This window comes from Halichoerus grypus, chromosome 1 (genome assembly GCF_964656455.1).
Source record: "Halichoerus grypus chromosome 1, mHalGry1.hap1.1, whole genome shotgun sequence".
Classification (NCBI taxonomy): Eukaryota; Metazoa; Chordata; class Mammalia; order Carnivora; family Phocidae; genus Halichoerus; species Halichoerus grypus.
In genome coordinates this window covers 202,858,285-202,875,618 of record NC_135712.1, presented here as the reverse complement: position 1 = coordinate 202,875,618, position 17,334 = coordinate 202,858,285, and the positions used below count along the sequence as shown (strand labels likewise).

At 58.3% G+C, this 17,334-nt stretch overlaps 1 protein-coding gene across 1 annotated transcript; it reads right to left on the bottom strand.

Moving 5' to 3' along the window:
- Nucleotides 1-1,661: 1,661 nt before the first annotated feature.
- COPE (coat protein complex I subunit epsilon) lies at nucleotides 1,662-17,219 on the bottom strand. Its single transcript, XM_036093842.2, has 10 exons — nucleotides 17,040-17,219; nucleotides 11,699-11,761; nucleotides 10,276-10,376; nucleotides 7,740-7,892; nucleotides 6,488-6,541; nucleotides 6,165-6,246; nucleotides 5,041-5,196; nucleotides 3,126-3,194; nucleotides 2,011-2,085; nucleotides 1,662-1,861 (listed from the first exon to the last, which is right to left on the bottom strand). Exons 1-10 carry the CDS (start codon nucleotides 17,163-17,165, stop codon nucleotides 1,814-1,816), a joined length of 927 nt encoding a protein of 308 aa, XP_035949735.1. The 5' UTR covers nucleotides 17,166-17,219; the 3' UTR covers nucleotides 1,662-1,813.
- Nucleotides 17,220-17,334: the final 115 nt, after the last annotated feature.

The following is a 17,334-nucleotide window of genomic DNA, read 5'->3' as shown; positions in this document are numbered from 1 at the left end:
TTCAGACTTTACCTACAAGTGTCACCTGCTCAGCACACCCCTGACTTTCCCATCAGTCTTCTTGGCAGTTGTCACCATCTGCTCACCGTATCTCCTACTCATTATTCTTGAACATGCACTCTGTGTGGGCCAGGGTCCATCCGGCCCATCAGACCAGGAAGTGACAGGCCCAGCACGTTGGGGGTATGAGGCCTGCCTGGCCTGGTCACGTATTAAGGCTCAGCCCGAGGCCAGAGAACTGACTAATGCTGCAGCTTGCCTAGCAGGCAGAGGGGCCTCGGCGATCCTCAGCTAGCTAGCCGTGCCCCCAGAGGTCTGGCTGGGCCTGCGGTGCAGCCCTGGACCTTCCAACTCTCCCACCTCTGCCCTCCCACCCAGCGCTATCTGTCACTATCTGGTCACCATGGCAGCCATCAGTAATGGGAGAGGCGCCCCCGCCCACCAGCCCAGCCCCAGCTGCCTTGAGTTTCATCTTGGCGGGGCCAGCTGGGAGGCCACCAACGGGTGGATGCAGGGCAGAAAGGGAAGGTGGCTCCTGGTGCTGGCAGCTGGGGCCTGACAAGCGGCTGCTAAGGTCCCAAGGCTGGCGCCCCTTCCCTGTTCCACCTGACGGCAGGCCTCCTCTCCCCCGGGGAGCTCATCCCCAGGCCCCCCCATCCCCACCCCTGCCGGATGCCTTTGTCACCTCTCTCCCCTGCTGAGCTCCTCACCAGGCAGGGAGGGGATAGGGCTGGGCCCTGCCCCTGGGATTTCTGAGCTCTACGTCCTGTCCTGGCGACGAAGCACCAGGTTTCAGGCAGCCACCTCGGAGGCAGATGAGGCCAGATTCTGGCAACACAGGTCCTCCCTCCTTCCTGGGAGATGCCCAGACACTGACCTCAGGACAAAGGGCACAAAGCCCTGTCCAGCTCACGGAGCCCAGTGCAGCCGCAGGGGCTTTGCAGGGCCTGTTCATGCTGCCTTGAATGAATGCTGGTCCCCCCAGAACCTGGCCTGGCAGATCCTTCTAATTGTTTGGGTGGTGACCTCATCTGAGAGGCCCAGCCAACAACTCTCCCCTGCTCGCTTACCACCCTCTCTGGACAAGAGGGGCCAGCTGGTGCCCTGGCTTTCTCTTACGGAAGGGTGCTCGCCATGGGTCTCTCCAGGTAGAGAGCTCAGCGCCTCAGCCACTGTGGCCCTCCCGCACCCACGGCCCCCACAGTAGCAGGTCTCAGTCTTGGCGGAGGACTGCCCACAGGGCAGCAGTGAGGAGCAGGGGACAGGTCGGGCGGGGCGGAGCGGGCGTGCATTTACTCCTTGCACACACCCTCCCCATATGACTGAACTGAGGCCTGAGTGCTTCCTACCTCCCTTGCCACCTACAGACCACCCTGGGATACTGGCTCGGAGTCCTGATGCCCCGGGTGATGGCGATCCCCACTCTGTACCTCAGTCTCCCTGGATGCCAAGGGAGCTTGGGAGACACGGCTGTGCCGCCCGGAGCTCAGCATCATGGGGTGGCTGTCTGAGGGGTGGGCAGTCGGGGCAGCTGCTGCTTACAGGCCCTGGTCTCCAGGGTTCCCCTCCCAGCAAAGGCCCTGAGGGACGGTGTCCAGGACCCTCCCTTCTGAGCCTTGGTTCCCACATGTCCCTCCGCAAGTGGCCAGAGCAGACATGGATCAGGTGGAGACGTTTATTGACAAGAGCGGGGATGGGCTGGGCTTCCAGCCTCCGCCTCTGGCCAGAACAAGGGAGAGCGCACGAGGAGGGGCGCCCTGAGGGCGGCACGGGTCGCTGTCCCGTGGCTCAGGAACCACGGCTGGGGCGGGCCTCACGCGCTGGGAGCGTACTGCAGCACCAGCCGGTCAAAGTCGTTCTCCTTAAACGCAGAGTGCGGATGGCAGGGGCGGGGGGTGGGGGGGTAGGAGGAGAAACAAAGAGAACATGAGTCAGGACCCCTGTCACTGGCCTTCCCCGGCCCTGCCCGGGGGTCTGGGGACCTGGGATAGACCGACGGCTCGGGCTCACCTTGGCCTGGTACTCCTTGATGAAAGGGTGGGACCGGTGGGCGTCCTTCAGCTGGGACAGGTAGCGGTTTGTCACCTGCAGCGGAGAGGAGGCCAGGTGAGCTGAACAGGGGCCCCCAGGCGCCTCTCACATACAGGGTGAGGGGAGGGCTAGGGTGGGGTGGGGGCTGCCCAGCTGACCCCAAGCAAGAGCCCCCGTCTTCCGTCACCTCCATCAGTCTACCCTGGAATCTGGCAGATGACAGGACCCTCAGGGCTGGGGCGGGAAGAGGGGGGGCAGCTGACACAGAGCCTACACTCAGCACACAGTGGAAGGAGGCACCACAGGGTTCAGGTGAGTGGGGTGGGAGGGACCCAGGCCCTAGGAGAGGGCGGAGGGCCAGGAGGAGCGGAGGGCAGGTCGGGGGGAACAGGGCTGGGAGGGGAGGTGGGTTTGTTCTGGGCACACTGTACGGAGAAACCCCAGAGGTCTTGGTATTAGAACCTGAACCCCGGACAGAGCCCTTGCTGCCGCCCTTGCCCCACCTCCCCAGGCCCGCCCCCACTACATGGGGCGGGGGCAGCTGTCTCCCTGAGACTAGGGCTTCAGTGCTGTTTGTGGGGTGAGTGGGAGAGTAGTCCTGTCTGCTATACTGCGCTAGCCCCGAGGCTGCCCGGGGGCCCTTCTATAAGGCATGGGTGACGGACTGCCAGGAAGCCTGGGGGTGGGTCCCCAGCCAACTGGGCCAGCCAGCCACCTAAACAGCGGGGCCCCCGAGTTCTCCCTCCCTCCCCGCCCGCAGACAACATGGGCCCCTCTTCTCTGTTCTTTCGCCCACCGTCCACCCGGAGGCGGCACAGGTGGGGGTCCCGGCTCAGCTGGCCCTGGCCTGGGCACGCTCTGAGACACGGCCCACAAGTTCACAGGGCCCACGGGAGCAGCTGGCCTACAGCCTCTGCACCCGCAACACCCCCTTCCCAGGGCCCCTCGCACTGATGGCAACCGCACCCCCTCCAAAGGAGTGGCTTTCTGCCAGAGACCCTGAACTTCAGAGCTGGGGCCACACCACAGACCCCTGCCCACCTCAGGCTGGCGCCGTGGAGAGCAGAAAACCTCCCTGCGCCCAGGGGTCCTACCTCAGGGGGCTTGCCCAGGTGCTGTGACAGGACGATAAGGTTGATCAGTGTCTCTGGGTGGCCACTGTCCTGGAAACACAGGGGCATAAGCGATCAGGGTCAGCTCCCCCAGGGCCCCGACTTGGCCTGCCCACTCCCATCTCAGGTGCTCCCACTGACCCAGGGTGAAGACATGACCCACACAAGGTCACACCCTCAGAGGTGGGGCAGGGGGTGGGGCTGGGAGACCCAAAGGGCACCCACTGGCCACTCTGCAAGGCGGTGACCTCAGGGCCCTCCTTTCTGCCTGGGAGGCAGTGTGGTGGCAAGGGGGGGCCCCAGCCCCACTCCACCTTCCTGGCCTCCCTGCCTCTCCTTGCCTCTCCCCTGCCCTCCCGGCTTCTTCCCCTCTGAGCCTGTTGTCTCATCTGTGGGCCAGGATGAGACAGACCCCCCTGCCGGTCGCAGTTTGGGAGGGGTTATTTATCACACCAGTCACAAAGGAACAGAGCCCAGCCCAAGGCAGCCTGAACACCATCACAAGCAAGCTGTCCCTCTCACTGCAAAAATGAGGTCTGAGACCACGGGGCAGACCGCGCCCACCCCTCCTGCTCACCAGGGCCCTTGGCAAGAAGCTGCCGGGAAATTACCAGAACATCCAAGCAGGTGACCTCACCCCACCCACCCACACGGGGCTCTGAGGCACAGGGAACCCTGGGAACTGGCCCCGGACCACCTCAGCCAGGAAGGTCAGACCACTGCAGGGAGCCGACTGGGCACTCGGAGCAGAGACACAGCAACCCGGACACAAGGTTGTTGTAGGTTCGAGGGACCTCTGCACAGACCCGGCTCCACTCCATGGCTGCTCTTCTTTGGGAGACTCAACGCCTCCCCACTTTAGTTTCCTCAGCAGTTGTCATGGGGGACAATGGCACGTGTTCACAGAAGCAAAACGAGGGGAACGCCAAAGGAATGGGAAGGACAGTGGGAAAGCATGGGGTGGCCCACAGGACCAGGACGACGACTGAGGCCATGGCATGCCTCGGGCCATCGAGGGGTCAGGGCCACGGGGCAGTAAGCCAGCCCAGGCGGGGTCGCAGAGAATGAGGACAGTTGGGTGTCATTTAACTGGGGACCCCGTTGCCCTCTCCTTCTGGGCCAGAGACGCCCCACCAGGCCAGGCATTCCTGACGAGCCCTGACTGCACCCAACAGTCCAGCTAAGGTCAGAGCCTGTCAGGAAGGCATGGTGGCCGGCATGGACACAGGGCGCCCTGGCAGGGCAAGGCACCTCCACGCGTGCAGCCCGAGGAGCACCTGACTGATGGCCCCTGGCCCATCCCTGATCTGCAAACAACCGCCTGATGGTAACTCAACACCTCACACAGGTAAAGGGGAGAAAGCTTCCTACCGGTGTCTGTTTCTTGTTAGATCACGAAATGTTTTCAAAAAACAGAAAAAACTTTGACATTTCCTCTGATTATAAAAGTAACACACAAGACCTCACATGTTGGTTGGGGGAAGACAGCGGGGGCTGCCCTGCCAGGGCCCCACTCTCAGTCCCTCTTCTAGACCCAGACAGGCAACGTCTCCTGTCTGCATCCCGCTCTCCCCTTGGTAATGAACGGCAGGCATCTCTTCCAAGTACTGGCTCAAGTGAGAAGTCACATCAAGAGGCCCCCAGGCCCAGCAGCCAAGGTGATAGCGAGACTTTTTGCTCAGCTCAGGCCAGCTGAAGCCCAGGCCGACGGGATCCTCCCATTTCTAAGAGAAGCCACGATCAACATTTCTATTTGCAATCTGATTCTTAGCTGATTTGGTGTTAAAATAAATTCCTGCGTGGTCACATGCCAGGCCCATGGGGCTGCCTCTGCAGCCAGCCCCGCGTCCCCTGCCGTCCCCACCGGGAGACTCGGTGCAGGCTGGGCCTGCCGTACCTTGTCCAGCGCCTCCTGGAGCACGCCTTCGGCGGCCTCCCATCGGCCCTGGGCCATGTGGCAGGCCGCCTGCCCGTTGAGCAGCAGCAGGGTGGAGGAGCACTTGTCAGCCATTTCCTGAAAGATGTAGTAGGCGTCCTGCAGCTTCTCGCCACCCTGCAGGGACAGTTCCAACATCACCGGTTTGTCACCCCGCTTCCCAGCCCTACCACCTCCCGCTCCCTCACAGAGCAGGGTGACGCCAGCATGCGGGCACTTCGCTGAGGCGATGCCGGCGTGGCCAGCGCGAGGCAGGCGGTCCCTGGAGCCCTGTCACCGGCATCCTTCGTTCAGAAGAATGAAAGGCTCTGTCTGCCTGCTAAAGACGCAGCACCGCTCTTAGAGGGGAGCCTGAGGCCAAGACGTGCTTGTGAAAAAACGCAGAGCTGGTGAAGAGCGGGCAGGGTTCACCCCGCTAAACTAGATACTGGAAGCCAGCTTGGGTGAGGCTCAGTTCCCCAAGGCCGGTGCAGGCGCATGCGGACGGGGAACACATTTTAAGCAGCCCATACAAAAACAAAACAAAACAAAACAAAAAAAAACGACTTAGAGAGAGGAAGCCCAGTGCCAAAAGCCAGAAAAGGGGCCATTGCCAAGAAAGGGGGGGGGAGTGGGTGCCCAGGCATGGGGGGAGATAGGGGCTGGGCACAGGGGAAGGTGTGTGTGGGGGGGGGACACTGTCCATTGCCCAGTGCCAGGAGCCCAGGGAGCAAGCTGAGCAGGAGCCAAGCCCAGGGTGAGCCCCGGGAGGCTGCACTGCCAGGCAGGCCCACTCGCTCCATCAAGTCTGGTTCCAGAGCACCCCAAGCTCATTCACTCTGGCTCTGGCCAAGCTGCTCAGCTGTGAGGAGCCAGGAATGGGGCTGGGGCTGAGCAAGGCGCAAAATGTGCCGGGGCGCACTGGGCTGGGGGCTCCCCTGGGGGACGGGCCCTGGCCCCAAAGGAAGGAGCAGGTCCGATGTGTCCAGAGCAGCCTACACCAGCACCCCCCCCACAGGAGCAGCCAGCACTGGATGCAAGGGGCACCTCCCACCTCCCAGCTCTCTGACGCTCCCTCGTTCCCCCAGCACGGCCCCAGGGCTCACCACAGCCAGATTGACCCACGCAGTGGCCAGCTGGGTGAGGGTAGCATCCTCGTCCTGGTCCTGCATTTTCTTCAGCTCCTTCCTGGGGACAGAACAGAAGGGTAGGAGGGAGCCCCCCGCATTCCTGCTCACAGGGCACACAGTGGTGCCGGCTCGAGCGTGCCGGGAGCCCTGACCCGGCCGCTCCTACTGCACACTTGGGAAGCCCACCCCAACTCTGCAGGTCCCACCGTCCATGTCACAGAAGGAAACTGAGGCAAGGACGGCACCATCCCTCGTCCCAGGCAACACCCTGCAGGGAGGGTCTCATGGGAGAGACGTACCGGGCGAGGTCTAGGCGGTCCAGCTTCAGCAGGATCTGCACGGTCATGGCCATGCTGCAGGACAGAGAGGCAGTCAGCCGGCACCCTCGCCACTCTGCTGCCTATCGGGGCTCCCCTGTGTGGGCGCCACCTCCAGGAACATTCCTAGGAGTGCTTAGGCCACCAGCCCTGCCTTGCCTAGGGCGATGCTGAGCCACACTGGACTCAGACCCAGGCACTGTGCGCCGGGCCAAGCCTCCCACTGCTTCCCAGGGCCCTGGCTCCCCATTTCACCACTGAGCACACGTGGGGCTGGAGCTTTCATGAGGTCCCAAATCGTCCCACTCTGACTACCCTGAGGCTGGGCATCCTTTCTGCGCCCCACTCCTGGTGTGAGGGGGACACTGGCCACCGCCCAGTGGCAGGAGCCCAGGGAGCAAGCTGAGCAGCCACGCCCAGGGTCAGCCCCAGGGAAGGCTGTGGATCCAGTCACAGAGGTGCTGCGTGGGGCAGGTGCTCACCCCCTCTGGTTCCCGCACCCGTGGCTTCCCTCTCTGCCTGACAGCTATGACCACCAATGACGTATGTAGTCACTTGTTCACACATTTTCCCGCCTAGATCAACCTGTGTAGGAGTCTGAGAAATAGTTAGAGTCTGCTGCTTTGTAAGCTGTGTGCCAGACCTATTTCTAAACCGCCACAAATCCCTTTCTGGATAGAGCAGGGACAGAAACAAGAAACAAAAATGAACCTGTAACCAACCAACCAAGGGACAGCAGGCCCCAGAGAGTTCACAGGGGTGGGCTGTCGCACCCTCCGGGACACAGCGCTGTAGATGCAGCGCTGGCCGGAGTCACCTCCTGGGGCGGGGGGTAGAGCCTATGGCACGCCGCAGGCCCCAGAGTGCTGTGAACGAGAGGGCCTGGGGGAACGCGGGGAGGACACGGAAAGGCCCGGGCCCAGGGACACAAGGCTCCGTGGTGGGGGTGGGGATACAGAAACCACAGGCAGAAACAAAGGTGCTTTCTCCTCTGCCACCGGGAACGGAGGTTTCCAGCCCTGGGAGCCGTGTCCTTGGGAACAGCAGCCCAGCCGTGCAGAAAGGACCGAGGATGGGAGCTGCAGCCTGAATGGGAAGCCTGGGCCCCACCGGTCTCTGCCAGCAGCCCCCCACTGTTCCCATGACAACGGCCAATGAGGCACTGAGCAGCCTGGAGACCAGAGGGGCCGCTCAGGCCGCCAGGCCTTCCCTCTGGAACAGGGAGGACACTCACCACTCTAGGCTGTCCCCCTGGTGCAGGGCACGCAGGGCTGCATCTGGGTTCTGGTCGTGGAAGTAGATGGAGGCAGCCATCAGCAGGAAGGTGGTGTTGGTCACATCCACGCTCCTGCTCATCTCCCGGTCCAGCTCGGCCACAATCGAGTCCCTGCAAGACAAGGCTGCTGAGCGCCTGCAGCCAGGGGTGGGAAGCAGCCTCACCCCCAAGGGAGCAGACAGGTCCAGAGAGAGTGGGTCAGGCGCCCAGGGGGACACAGCAGCTGCAAGCGGAACGGGCCCAGCTGTCTCCATCGAGCCCCACTGGGTGCCAGCTTCACCGCCTTCCCACCTGGCACTTTCCACCATTATGCAAAGAAACTGAGGCCTCGTGAGGAGATGTGGTGCAGGAGGGCCATGTCCACAGAGCAGCGCAGATGGCTGCCTAGGCCTACGGATCCAGGGGGCTGTAGTGTCCACAGCACCCTGGACGTGGAGGGCCAGGCCGACTCGCCAGGGACGCCTCTCTGGAGACAGGAAGCCACACAGATGAATCTCACCCTGATGACATCGCTGCCTCCCCAAGGAGGCCGGCTGCTCCTGGCACGTAGGCCACATGCTGCGCTGGGGGCCAGGCGGGAGTCAGGGCTCCGCCAAGGATCAGCCAGTTCCCCCACAGGCCATAGAACATCTGAACCATGATCTGCTTAACTAGAAAACAGAGCCAAAACCTGTTGTTCCAAAAGGCTGCTGAGCAGCTGACAGGAGAAGGGAAGGGCCAGGCCCCAAGTTGCCACCAGACAAAAGCTGCTGTTCAGGGTCCACGGGATCTCCACAAACACGTGCATGGCACGTGGGCTGCTGGGGGGCTGCTGGTCAGGATCTACATCTAAGGCCCTGGAGGATGGGGACACTCCTGTCACTGTCTTCGTGACCACCAAGGTGCCTGATGGACAAATGACTTCACATCTGAGACTATTTCCCGCTCTGCACACCCGGACCGCATACAGGGTGTGACAGAGAGTTGGCATGGAGCCCTCGTGGCCACCCCATGATGTTCCCTGCCTGGGAACCTACTGAGAGTAGACATGCCACCTGCCATTGTTAACGTGATGCGAGCGTCATGCGCTCTGTTACTCAAACATGTCATTGTTCACCTACAGGTGCCGGGACTTTCTCCACAGCCTGCTTGCTGGGCTGGCTAAGGGGCAGCAGTTTGGGCTGCCAGGACGGACGCACCCTGAACCCCTCTGCCCTCCTGGGCCCCTGCCCCAGGCCCCAAAGCAGCCCCTGCTCCTAGAGGGTCCCAGAGTCCCCTCCTCTTCCGAAAGGAGACTAGGGCTTGTCACCCTGGCTCATGAAGTGTGGAGAGGGAGAAAGGATAGCCTCAGGAGCCTGCCTGTCTTGGTGTCCTGGGGCTGCCGTCACAAAGCACCGCAGACCGGGAAGATGCAAAGAGGAATAGATTCTCTCAGAGAGAAGAAGCTCTAGAAAGCAGGAGTCTGATATCCAAGTGTGAGCAGGAAAGGTTCCTTCTGAGGCCTCTGAGGGTGAATCCATCCCAAGCCTCTCTCCTGGCTTCAGGTGGCTGCCCACAGTCCTTGGCACCCCTTGGCATCTGTGTCACCCCGATTCTGCATCTTCACACATGCCTCCCCTCTGTACCCTTCTCTGTCTTCTCCTCTTCTGTCTCTTATGAGGACACCAGTCTCTGGATTCAGGGTCCACCCTATATCCAGGATGATCTCCAGATCTTTAACTAATTACATTTGCAAACACCTCATTTCCAATGATGTTACATTTGTGGGTTCTGGGGATCAGAACCTGGGGGTCCCCATTCAGCTCTCACTGCTGACAAGTAAATCCCCCTGAGCCTCAAGCTTTAAGGGAGAAAGAGCCCAATCAGGAGCCGGGGCACATAATGCTGCCCTCCGTAAGGGCAGTGGTGGGGGTCACAGCAGGTGGTCTCACCTACACCTGGGACCCAAAGACAAGCCTCTGTGGCCCACAAGAGTAGCACAGTATCAATAAGGTCATGATCAAGTCCTGATCTAAGGAGTTCCACGAGGCAGAGATTGGGGAAGGCTGTTCTGTGAGGCTCCTTGCCGCTAAGAGGGATGCTCCAGGGTGAAGGTGGGCTCTCAGGGCTGGGCAGGGGGGCAGAGGAAGACCCACAGAGCAGAGCGTCTCCATGTCATGGGCTAGGCTGTTACCCTATCCCAGGCACCCTGTGGGGAGCAGATTTGAACATAAAAGTTCCTAATCCCAGGGGGGCCTCACGACCAGCCATTCCTGGGGTGGGGGAAAGGGTGCAGAGGAGCCGTGGAGCCCGCCGCGTCATGCTGGTGCCCCACGGCACGGGCGAGATGGGGTCTCACGGCTCCCACCTGCAGAGACAGAGGCAGAGCCCATAAGCACCCGGGCAAGTATCCTGGGCAGCAAGAGAATGAATGGCTCACACAAATGCCCCCGCAGGGTAGCAATGTGCTTTCACTGAGGCTCGGGGAGGTAAGAAGGTGGGGAGAGAGAGCCCACCCCTGCCCTCCCATCCTCACCTCCGGCTGTCGTTGGCCAGGTACTCGGCGAACATGCGCACGGCCTGGAGCTCGGGGGCCGAGGAGGGCTTGATCTCGTCCAGGACCACACCATACTTCCTCTGCAGTCAAGATAAGCATGCCGTCAGCTTGGCCTACTCTCTGCTGTGGGGCTCAGACTCGGCCTCCTGGAGCACACGAGAGCTTCTTAGGGCTCTAGCAGCGCCCTGGCAGAGCCCCACTGCCTGGAACGAGCGGCCGCCACCCCCAGGGACCTCCCCCCCCCAGGCTGCCAGGGCCAGCCCTGCTACAGCACCTGCTGGGAGCCAGCATGGCATCACTTGTCACCTGTCAGGCCATGGTACCCGCCACTCTAGCTGAAGACTCCAGCTGTCCAGCCCCCAGGGCTGAGGTGACGGGGCGACGGCCCTGCCAGCTCTGGGGGGAACGCGTCGCCCAGGGACAGGGGTTCTGGGCATCAGGACATACACCCCCTCCCTGGTAACACACAGAACTGGTGGTGGTCACTGCTGGGAGGGGAACTGGAGTCAGGGTCGCATTTTCACTACAACCCTCTCTAGGTGGTTTTGATGTTTTTGCTGCCACCTACAGGTGTTCTGCTGTGTGTACACATCGTACAGATACATCACAAGGAGATTCCGAGGGACACTAGGGCAGCCCCTCTGCTGGGGGCCACACATACTGTTCACTGTCAAGGGCAGGGGGCAGGGGGGGTTGGGGGGTTGGTCAACGGGAGGGTGGGGTCCCATCAGGCTCCAGAACACTCCACAGAGGGAAAGATATGAACAGAACCAGGAAGCCACCCAGGGCCTGATGTGAGGTGGGGGCAGCCGCGGAGCCATGTGCCCAGGACAGATCACAGTCCAAGACTGAAGCCGGGCGCAGAAGGCAGGTGGGAGGCCGGCTGCCGGTGGGCCTTGGCAGGGGAGACTGGGACAGGGCACAACTCGGTCCTATCTGCACCATCTGGACTGCTTGCACGCCCAGGGCAACGTTCCTAGAGCCTGGAATAAACTATGGCCTCGACTTAACAGCAGTGTCAACCTTGGTGCATCCAATAATGAAAGCACCCCATCAATCTCAGACGTGAGTAATAAGAAAAGCGGCCTGTGGGCTGGGGGTGGGTACATGGGATTCTCTTTACTATCTACTTGATTATTCTGCAAACCTAAAACTGTACTAAGCAAACAAAACCTACCGATTACATAAAAAAAGAAAAGGGAGAAATCCCTACACTGGTCCTTGGGCCTGGTGAGTCCACAACCTCAGGGACACGGCCACCTACTTGTGGAGGCCACACCGGCTGCTCAAAGTCCTGGACTCTGCCCTCCTTTGTCTGGCGTCCCCACCCCCGTCCCCACCCAGCACTCTGTTCCTTTACTGTGTTGTCCCAGGGCTTTGGAGGTCACTAGCCCACACTCACCTGTGCAAGGTATGCTCTGTAGAGGAAGACATCCCTTTCCACATCTCTGTCCGGGCTTGAGGGCTGCAGAGAGAGAGACAGCTCAGGACGCTTGGAGCCCCGTGCCAGACACGTGGAAGCCAGGAGCAGGCAGCTTGCCCAGTGGATACTGGGCCTACGTCCCAGCCCTGATCTTGTCCAAGACCACCACCACCCTGGGAAGGGGACTCAATCCTCACCCACATCCGTCCAGGTGAAGAAAGTGGGGCACCCACTCCAGCGGCACAGCAAGGGGCCAGGGTGGAGCCCACGCCTTTAACCACTGGACATGTGGCCACTCATACTGATAGGCACCCCCAGGGTGCAGCGGATCAAAACAGAAGCTGCGCAGTGGTATGGGTGGTCCAAGATGTTGGGGGAAAATGCCCCAGTGCCTGGGTTTGTAAAAGTAGAGAAAACAGGGGCACCTGGGTGACTCAGTCAGTTAAGTGTCTGCCTTCGGCTCAGGCGGTGATCCCAGGGTCCTGGGATCGAACCCCGCATCGGGCTCCCTGCTCAGTGGGGAGTCCACTTCTCCCTCTGCCCCTCCCCCGGCTCGTGTTCTCCCTCTCTCTCTCTCTAATAAATAAATAATATGTTAAAAAAAAAAAAGAAAAAAAGGTAGAGAAAAAAGGCCTGGGAGGAGTCCCATGCAGAGGTGGATGGGTGATTCTCAAGAACCGATGGGACCCAGGAGATGTGCAAAAGGGACTTTACTTTTTGTAACAAATATTTCCATGCAGCCTGTTCCTGTCCCGTTTTTGTCCCGAAACACTTTTTAAACATGGAAAACAGAAGAGACAAAGGTCTGCCTCACTCAGAGGACCTTTCTGGGAGAGCTCAGCCGGCTGCCCAGGCACAGGGACATCCGCGTCCAGCCGGGGCCATGCTGCTCAGCCCCGCCGCTGTAGAGCCGGGGAGCCCTGGTGAGGGGATTTCACACACTGCTCACTCTGGGACTGTGGGGAAGCCCCCTGAGCCGTGGCCAGGCCACGAGGCTATGGGGGAGCCGACCAGAGCCAGGAAAGGAAGAAGGCTCGTAAGGACTCGGGCAGAAGCTGTGTGGTGAGTGCTAGGCAGATCTCCAGATCTGAGAAAACAGGAATGGCGTGCTTCTGAGCAAATGCTTCTCCGCCATTTGCAGCTTGGGGATAGCTCACCAGAACTACCTGAGAACAAAGCCAGGAGGCCCACACCCACCAATGCCGGCTGACCCCAGAGTGGCCCCTGACTGCCCCCAGACAGCTCAGAGGTGCAGCTAATCCAGAGGACAGTGAGTACCATGGGGGGTTGGGTAGTGATGGGATGGGGGCCACCGTCACTATGGCCACACTGGACCTTCAGCTCCTTAAGGCTTTCTTCACTGCTTCGTCCCCAACACTAGGCAGTACCTACCATCTCGTGGGCACTTAAGAATGTCTGACAAACAAGGAAACGTCACGATGGTGACAGAGCACTACATCCAATCAAGGGCAATGACACCCTGGGTGTTCCACATGGGGCCACCTCAGCTCAAGTCTGTCAGAGATTGCTGGGGCCACTGTAATGAACTACCATAAACTAGATGGTTGGAAATAACAGCAAACTATTCTCTCATGGTCCTGGAAGCTAGCAGCTCAAAATCAAGGTCAGCAGGACCATGCTCCCATCAAAGGCTCTATAGGAGGATCCTTCCTGGCCTCTTCCAGCTTCTGGGGGCTCCAAGCATTCCTTGGCTTGTGGTCCCATCGCCCCCCATCTCTGCCTCCATCTTCTCTGTCTGCCTCAAACCTCTTTTTGCCTTTTTCTTAGAAGAGCACCACTCATTGGATTTAGGGCCTATCTGAAATCCTGGCTGATCACATCCAGAGATCCCTTATGGAATTACATCTGCAATGATCTTTTTGCCAAATAAGTCATGTTCACAGGTTTCGGGTGAACATATCTTTTAGGGGACACTGTTCAACCCAGTATAGGCTGCCTAAGAGAAGGTTTAGGTGGCCCATGGACCAGAATTAAATCGCATTGAATGGCTCAGTGGGGACAGGGAGAATGGCATGGTTTTGGGCCAGTGCATGTTTCCCAAGTCACCAAAGAGAGAGCAGTTCCCTGGCTGAGAGGCTGGGCTGCAGTGTGCCTCCACCCACAGCGACCACCAGTCCGGTTTCCGTGACTGTTTCCAGTCCCTCTCTAAGTATAGCAGGGCACGCTGGTCCTCCCTTTCAGCAGCGACGGAAAGTCCAAACATTATGACAGGAGAAGACTCAAAGAGCGTACTGCTGATGTAAGTAGAACACACAACAGAAGCCAGACAGCAGAGCATGACTGTGACGCTGAATCTCACAGTGACCCTGGTGAGACAGGTGTCATTGTCCCTATCGGACAAGAGGGGAGACAGGCGCACAGAAGTGCAGGGACCTGGCCCTGGCTGCAGAGAGAATGTAACAGAGCCAGAGTCTGAGTGCAGGTCTGTCTCAATCTTCTCACTGTCTACATGCCCCAGGAAGGAGGCACACAACTGTGGTGGTGAGCCAAATAAGGGATGCCCCCCTGCGATGTCCATACCAGTCCCTGGGACCTGGGAACAGCTTCCATTCTGTCACCAAAGGGACCTCGAAGATGTAACAAAGGTTATGGATCCTAAAATGGGGAGAGTGTGCCGAGTTATGGGGGAGGGCCCAGCCTAATCTCAGAAGCCCTTAATAGCAAGAACTTTAATAGCAGAGGATAGTCAGAAATAATGCAGGAGCAGGAGAAATCCCAGCGAGCCCAACTGTGAGAAGGATTCGACCCGACATCCTGTGGCTGGTTCTGACATGGAGAGACCCCATGCAAGACCGAGGATTGGAGAGAAGCTTCTAGGAGCTGAGGCTGGCCCCTGGCTCAGAGCTAGCAACCTGGAAGCATATTCTTCCCTAGAATCTCCAGAAGAGACACAGCTTGGGCAACACCTTGATTTTAGCCTGATGTGAGCCATGTAGGACTTCCAATCTACAGAAACTGAGAGATAATGAACTTGTGTGGCTACAAGCTGCCGTTTGTGGTCATTTGCCACAGCAGCATCAGAAAACGAATACAACTGCACAAGTGTCATTTCAAGTGTGACAGCTACCTGAAGTCCGTTTTAGGCTTTATCCCCATGATGCTCAGGGAAACCAGGTACACTGTCAAAGGCCAGAAGCATGACCAAGCAAGCCTTCTCTATTTCAGAGTCCAAAGTCCTCCCAAGCCTCTGGCTGCCTTGGTGAAGAAGTCCTCTGCTCCTTTGCTTAGTGCTCCAATGGCCTCCCACACCTTCAGAATAAAATCCAAACCCCTACTGTGGCTCCCGAGGCCCTGCCTAGGGCCCTGCCCACTTCATTCTCCATCCTCCCCCTGCCTGCACTCACCCCACTTCTGCTACACCAACCTTTTATGCTCGGACTACCCGGAGCTCATCTCTGCCTCAGGACCTTGGCAGCAATTTATGGGGTTAGATGCATCTCAAGGTTCAGTCTCAGGTTCAAATGATGGTCAGAGAGGCTGGGGCTTACCGGATCACTCCCAGAGTCAGCAGCCTCCTCACCCCCATTTTCCAACACAAAACCTTTTTTTTTTTTTTAAGACAGGTGTATGTGCTGGGTGTTTTTTGTTTTTAAGTTTATTTATTTATTTTTACTCATCTCTACGCCCAACATGGGGCTCGAACTCAAACTCACAATAAAGATCAAGAGTCATATGCTTGGGCGCCTGGGTGGCTCAGTCGTTACGTGTCTGCCTTCGGCTCAGGTCATGATCCCAGGGTCCTGGGATCGAGCCCCACATCGGGCTCCCTGCTCAATGGGAAGCCTGCTTCTCCCTCTCCCACTCCTTCTGCTTGTGTTCCCTCTCTCGCTGTGTCTCTCTCTGTCAAATAAATAAATATAATCTTTAAAAAAAAAAAAGAGTCGTATGCTCTTCGGACTGAGCCAGCCAGGCACCCCTCCAACTCAGCACTTTTTATCTCACCCCTTAAGCACTCAAGTTATTACATATTTACTCACTTCTTTACTCCTTTAACCTCTCTAGGACACTAGGCTATGTGAAAACTAATAAAAAGAAAACTAGTTGAAAACAGAGTCAGGAGGCCAGAAGGGGGAGCTCTCAAGCCCTGACACTCGAGGTCAATGGCAGACCCCAACGGAAGAGAGGTACCATGCATTCCCCACAGGAGGAAACATACACTTTATCACCCTCACAGGAGGATGAAAGATCTTCTCCTTGCCTGGCAACTGCCTAGCCAAGGAGAGACTGTCACAACTCAGGCAGTGAGAAGCCACTAGACTTTGAGCTCCCAGTTTACTCCAATGGATTTTTTTGTTTATAACAGCCCCTCTCAATTCCCCCTTTCCCCTGTGAAAGAGCAGTCCTCTTTGTTCTCTGGACTTGCCTATGGTTTTGCCATAGGTTATACGTCCCAAACTGCAATTATCCATTTCCCCAATAAACCCATTTTGCTGGTAAAATAACTGCCAGTTTTCTTTTTAAGGTTAACAACAACGAGGGCGGGCAAGACCCTGTCAATTTCACTGCTCTTAGAGAATCGCCAATAGTTCACAAAGTGTCAGTAACGTCCATGTCCCTCCCTAAAAGTTCCTGCTAAAGGACCTGCCGCCCCCTCTTGTTATCCACTGGCTGGGCCCTGCCTAGCAGGGCTATTTTCTGGCTCTCAAATGGCCAACCTCATTCCCATCACTGTCCATCACACCACCCCCTGACTTCTTGTTTATTTACTCGTTTACTGTCTCCCTGAGGAACTTAAGGTTTCCAAGAGACCACGAAGTTTTATCTATTTTATCACTGCTTTGAACCCAGCACGAATACACCGCCTGACCCATAGAGAAGCTCAATGAGGAAATGAATGAATGAATGAATGAATGAAATGAATGGGCAAGTTTGGGGAGAAATAACGGAGCTAGTGGAGCAGGGTAACGTCGAGGAAGCCATTTCTCTCTTTAGCATCCTAAAATGAGAACAAACAACAATCCCTACTTCACGGGTATTGAGGGTATGGTGGCACACGTGGGCTCTCCACAAGTGAAAATTAAAATTACTATTATTAATACTATAGTGGCATAAACACCTCCCTTACTCAAATGCCTTCCACAGCGCAGAACGAGCTCTCAGAGTGAGAAATATCAAAAACTGTCACGGCTTTGAGTTTTGTGATAGGCAAGGGTAACTCCTCACAGCGCTCTGAAGAGATACGTTGGGGGAAAAACGCCGCAAGAAGAAGGGAGATTTTTTTAAAAAATCAGAGCGCGACCAGCGGCCACCAGGAAGCGTCTTTCGCCACCACCATCCCCTCGCCCCCGAGCGGCCGCACCTTCACCCGCTGCGCCTCGTTAATGCACTGCTGGTAGCTGCCAATGTAGAAGGCATTCTTCACGTCGAACAGCTCGTCCACTTCCCCGGAGCCGCCGGAGGCCGGGCCGGGAGCCGGAGGCGCCATATCGCTGTGGTCCCAGTCGCTCCTCTTCCGGAGGGACACGTCGGCCGGAAGCAGGGCATCACCGCAAGGCACGCTGGGTATTGTAGTTTACTCGTTCCTGCCTGGAGATGAACCAAACGGGAATTAAAGGACGGGAGTCGCAAGTGCGACTCGCAGGGCATTCGGGAAT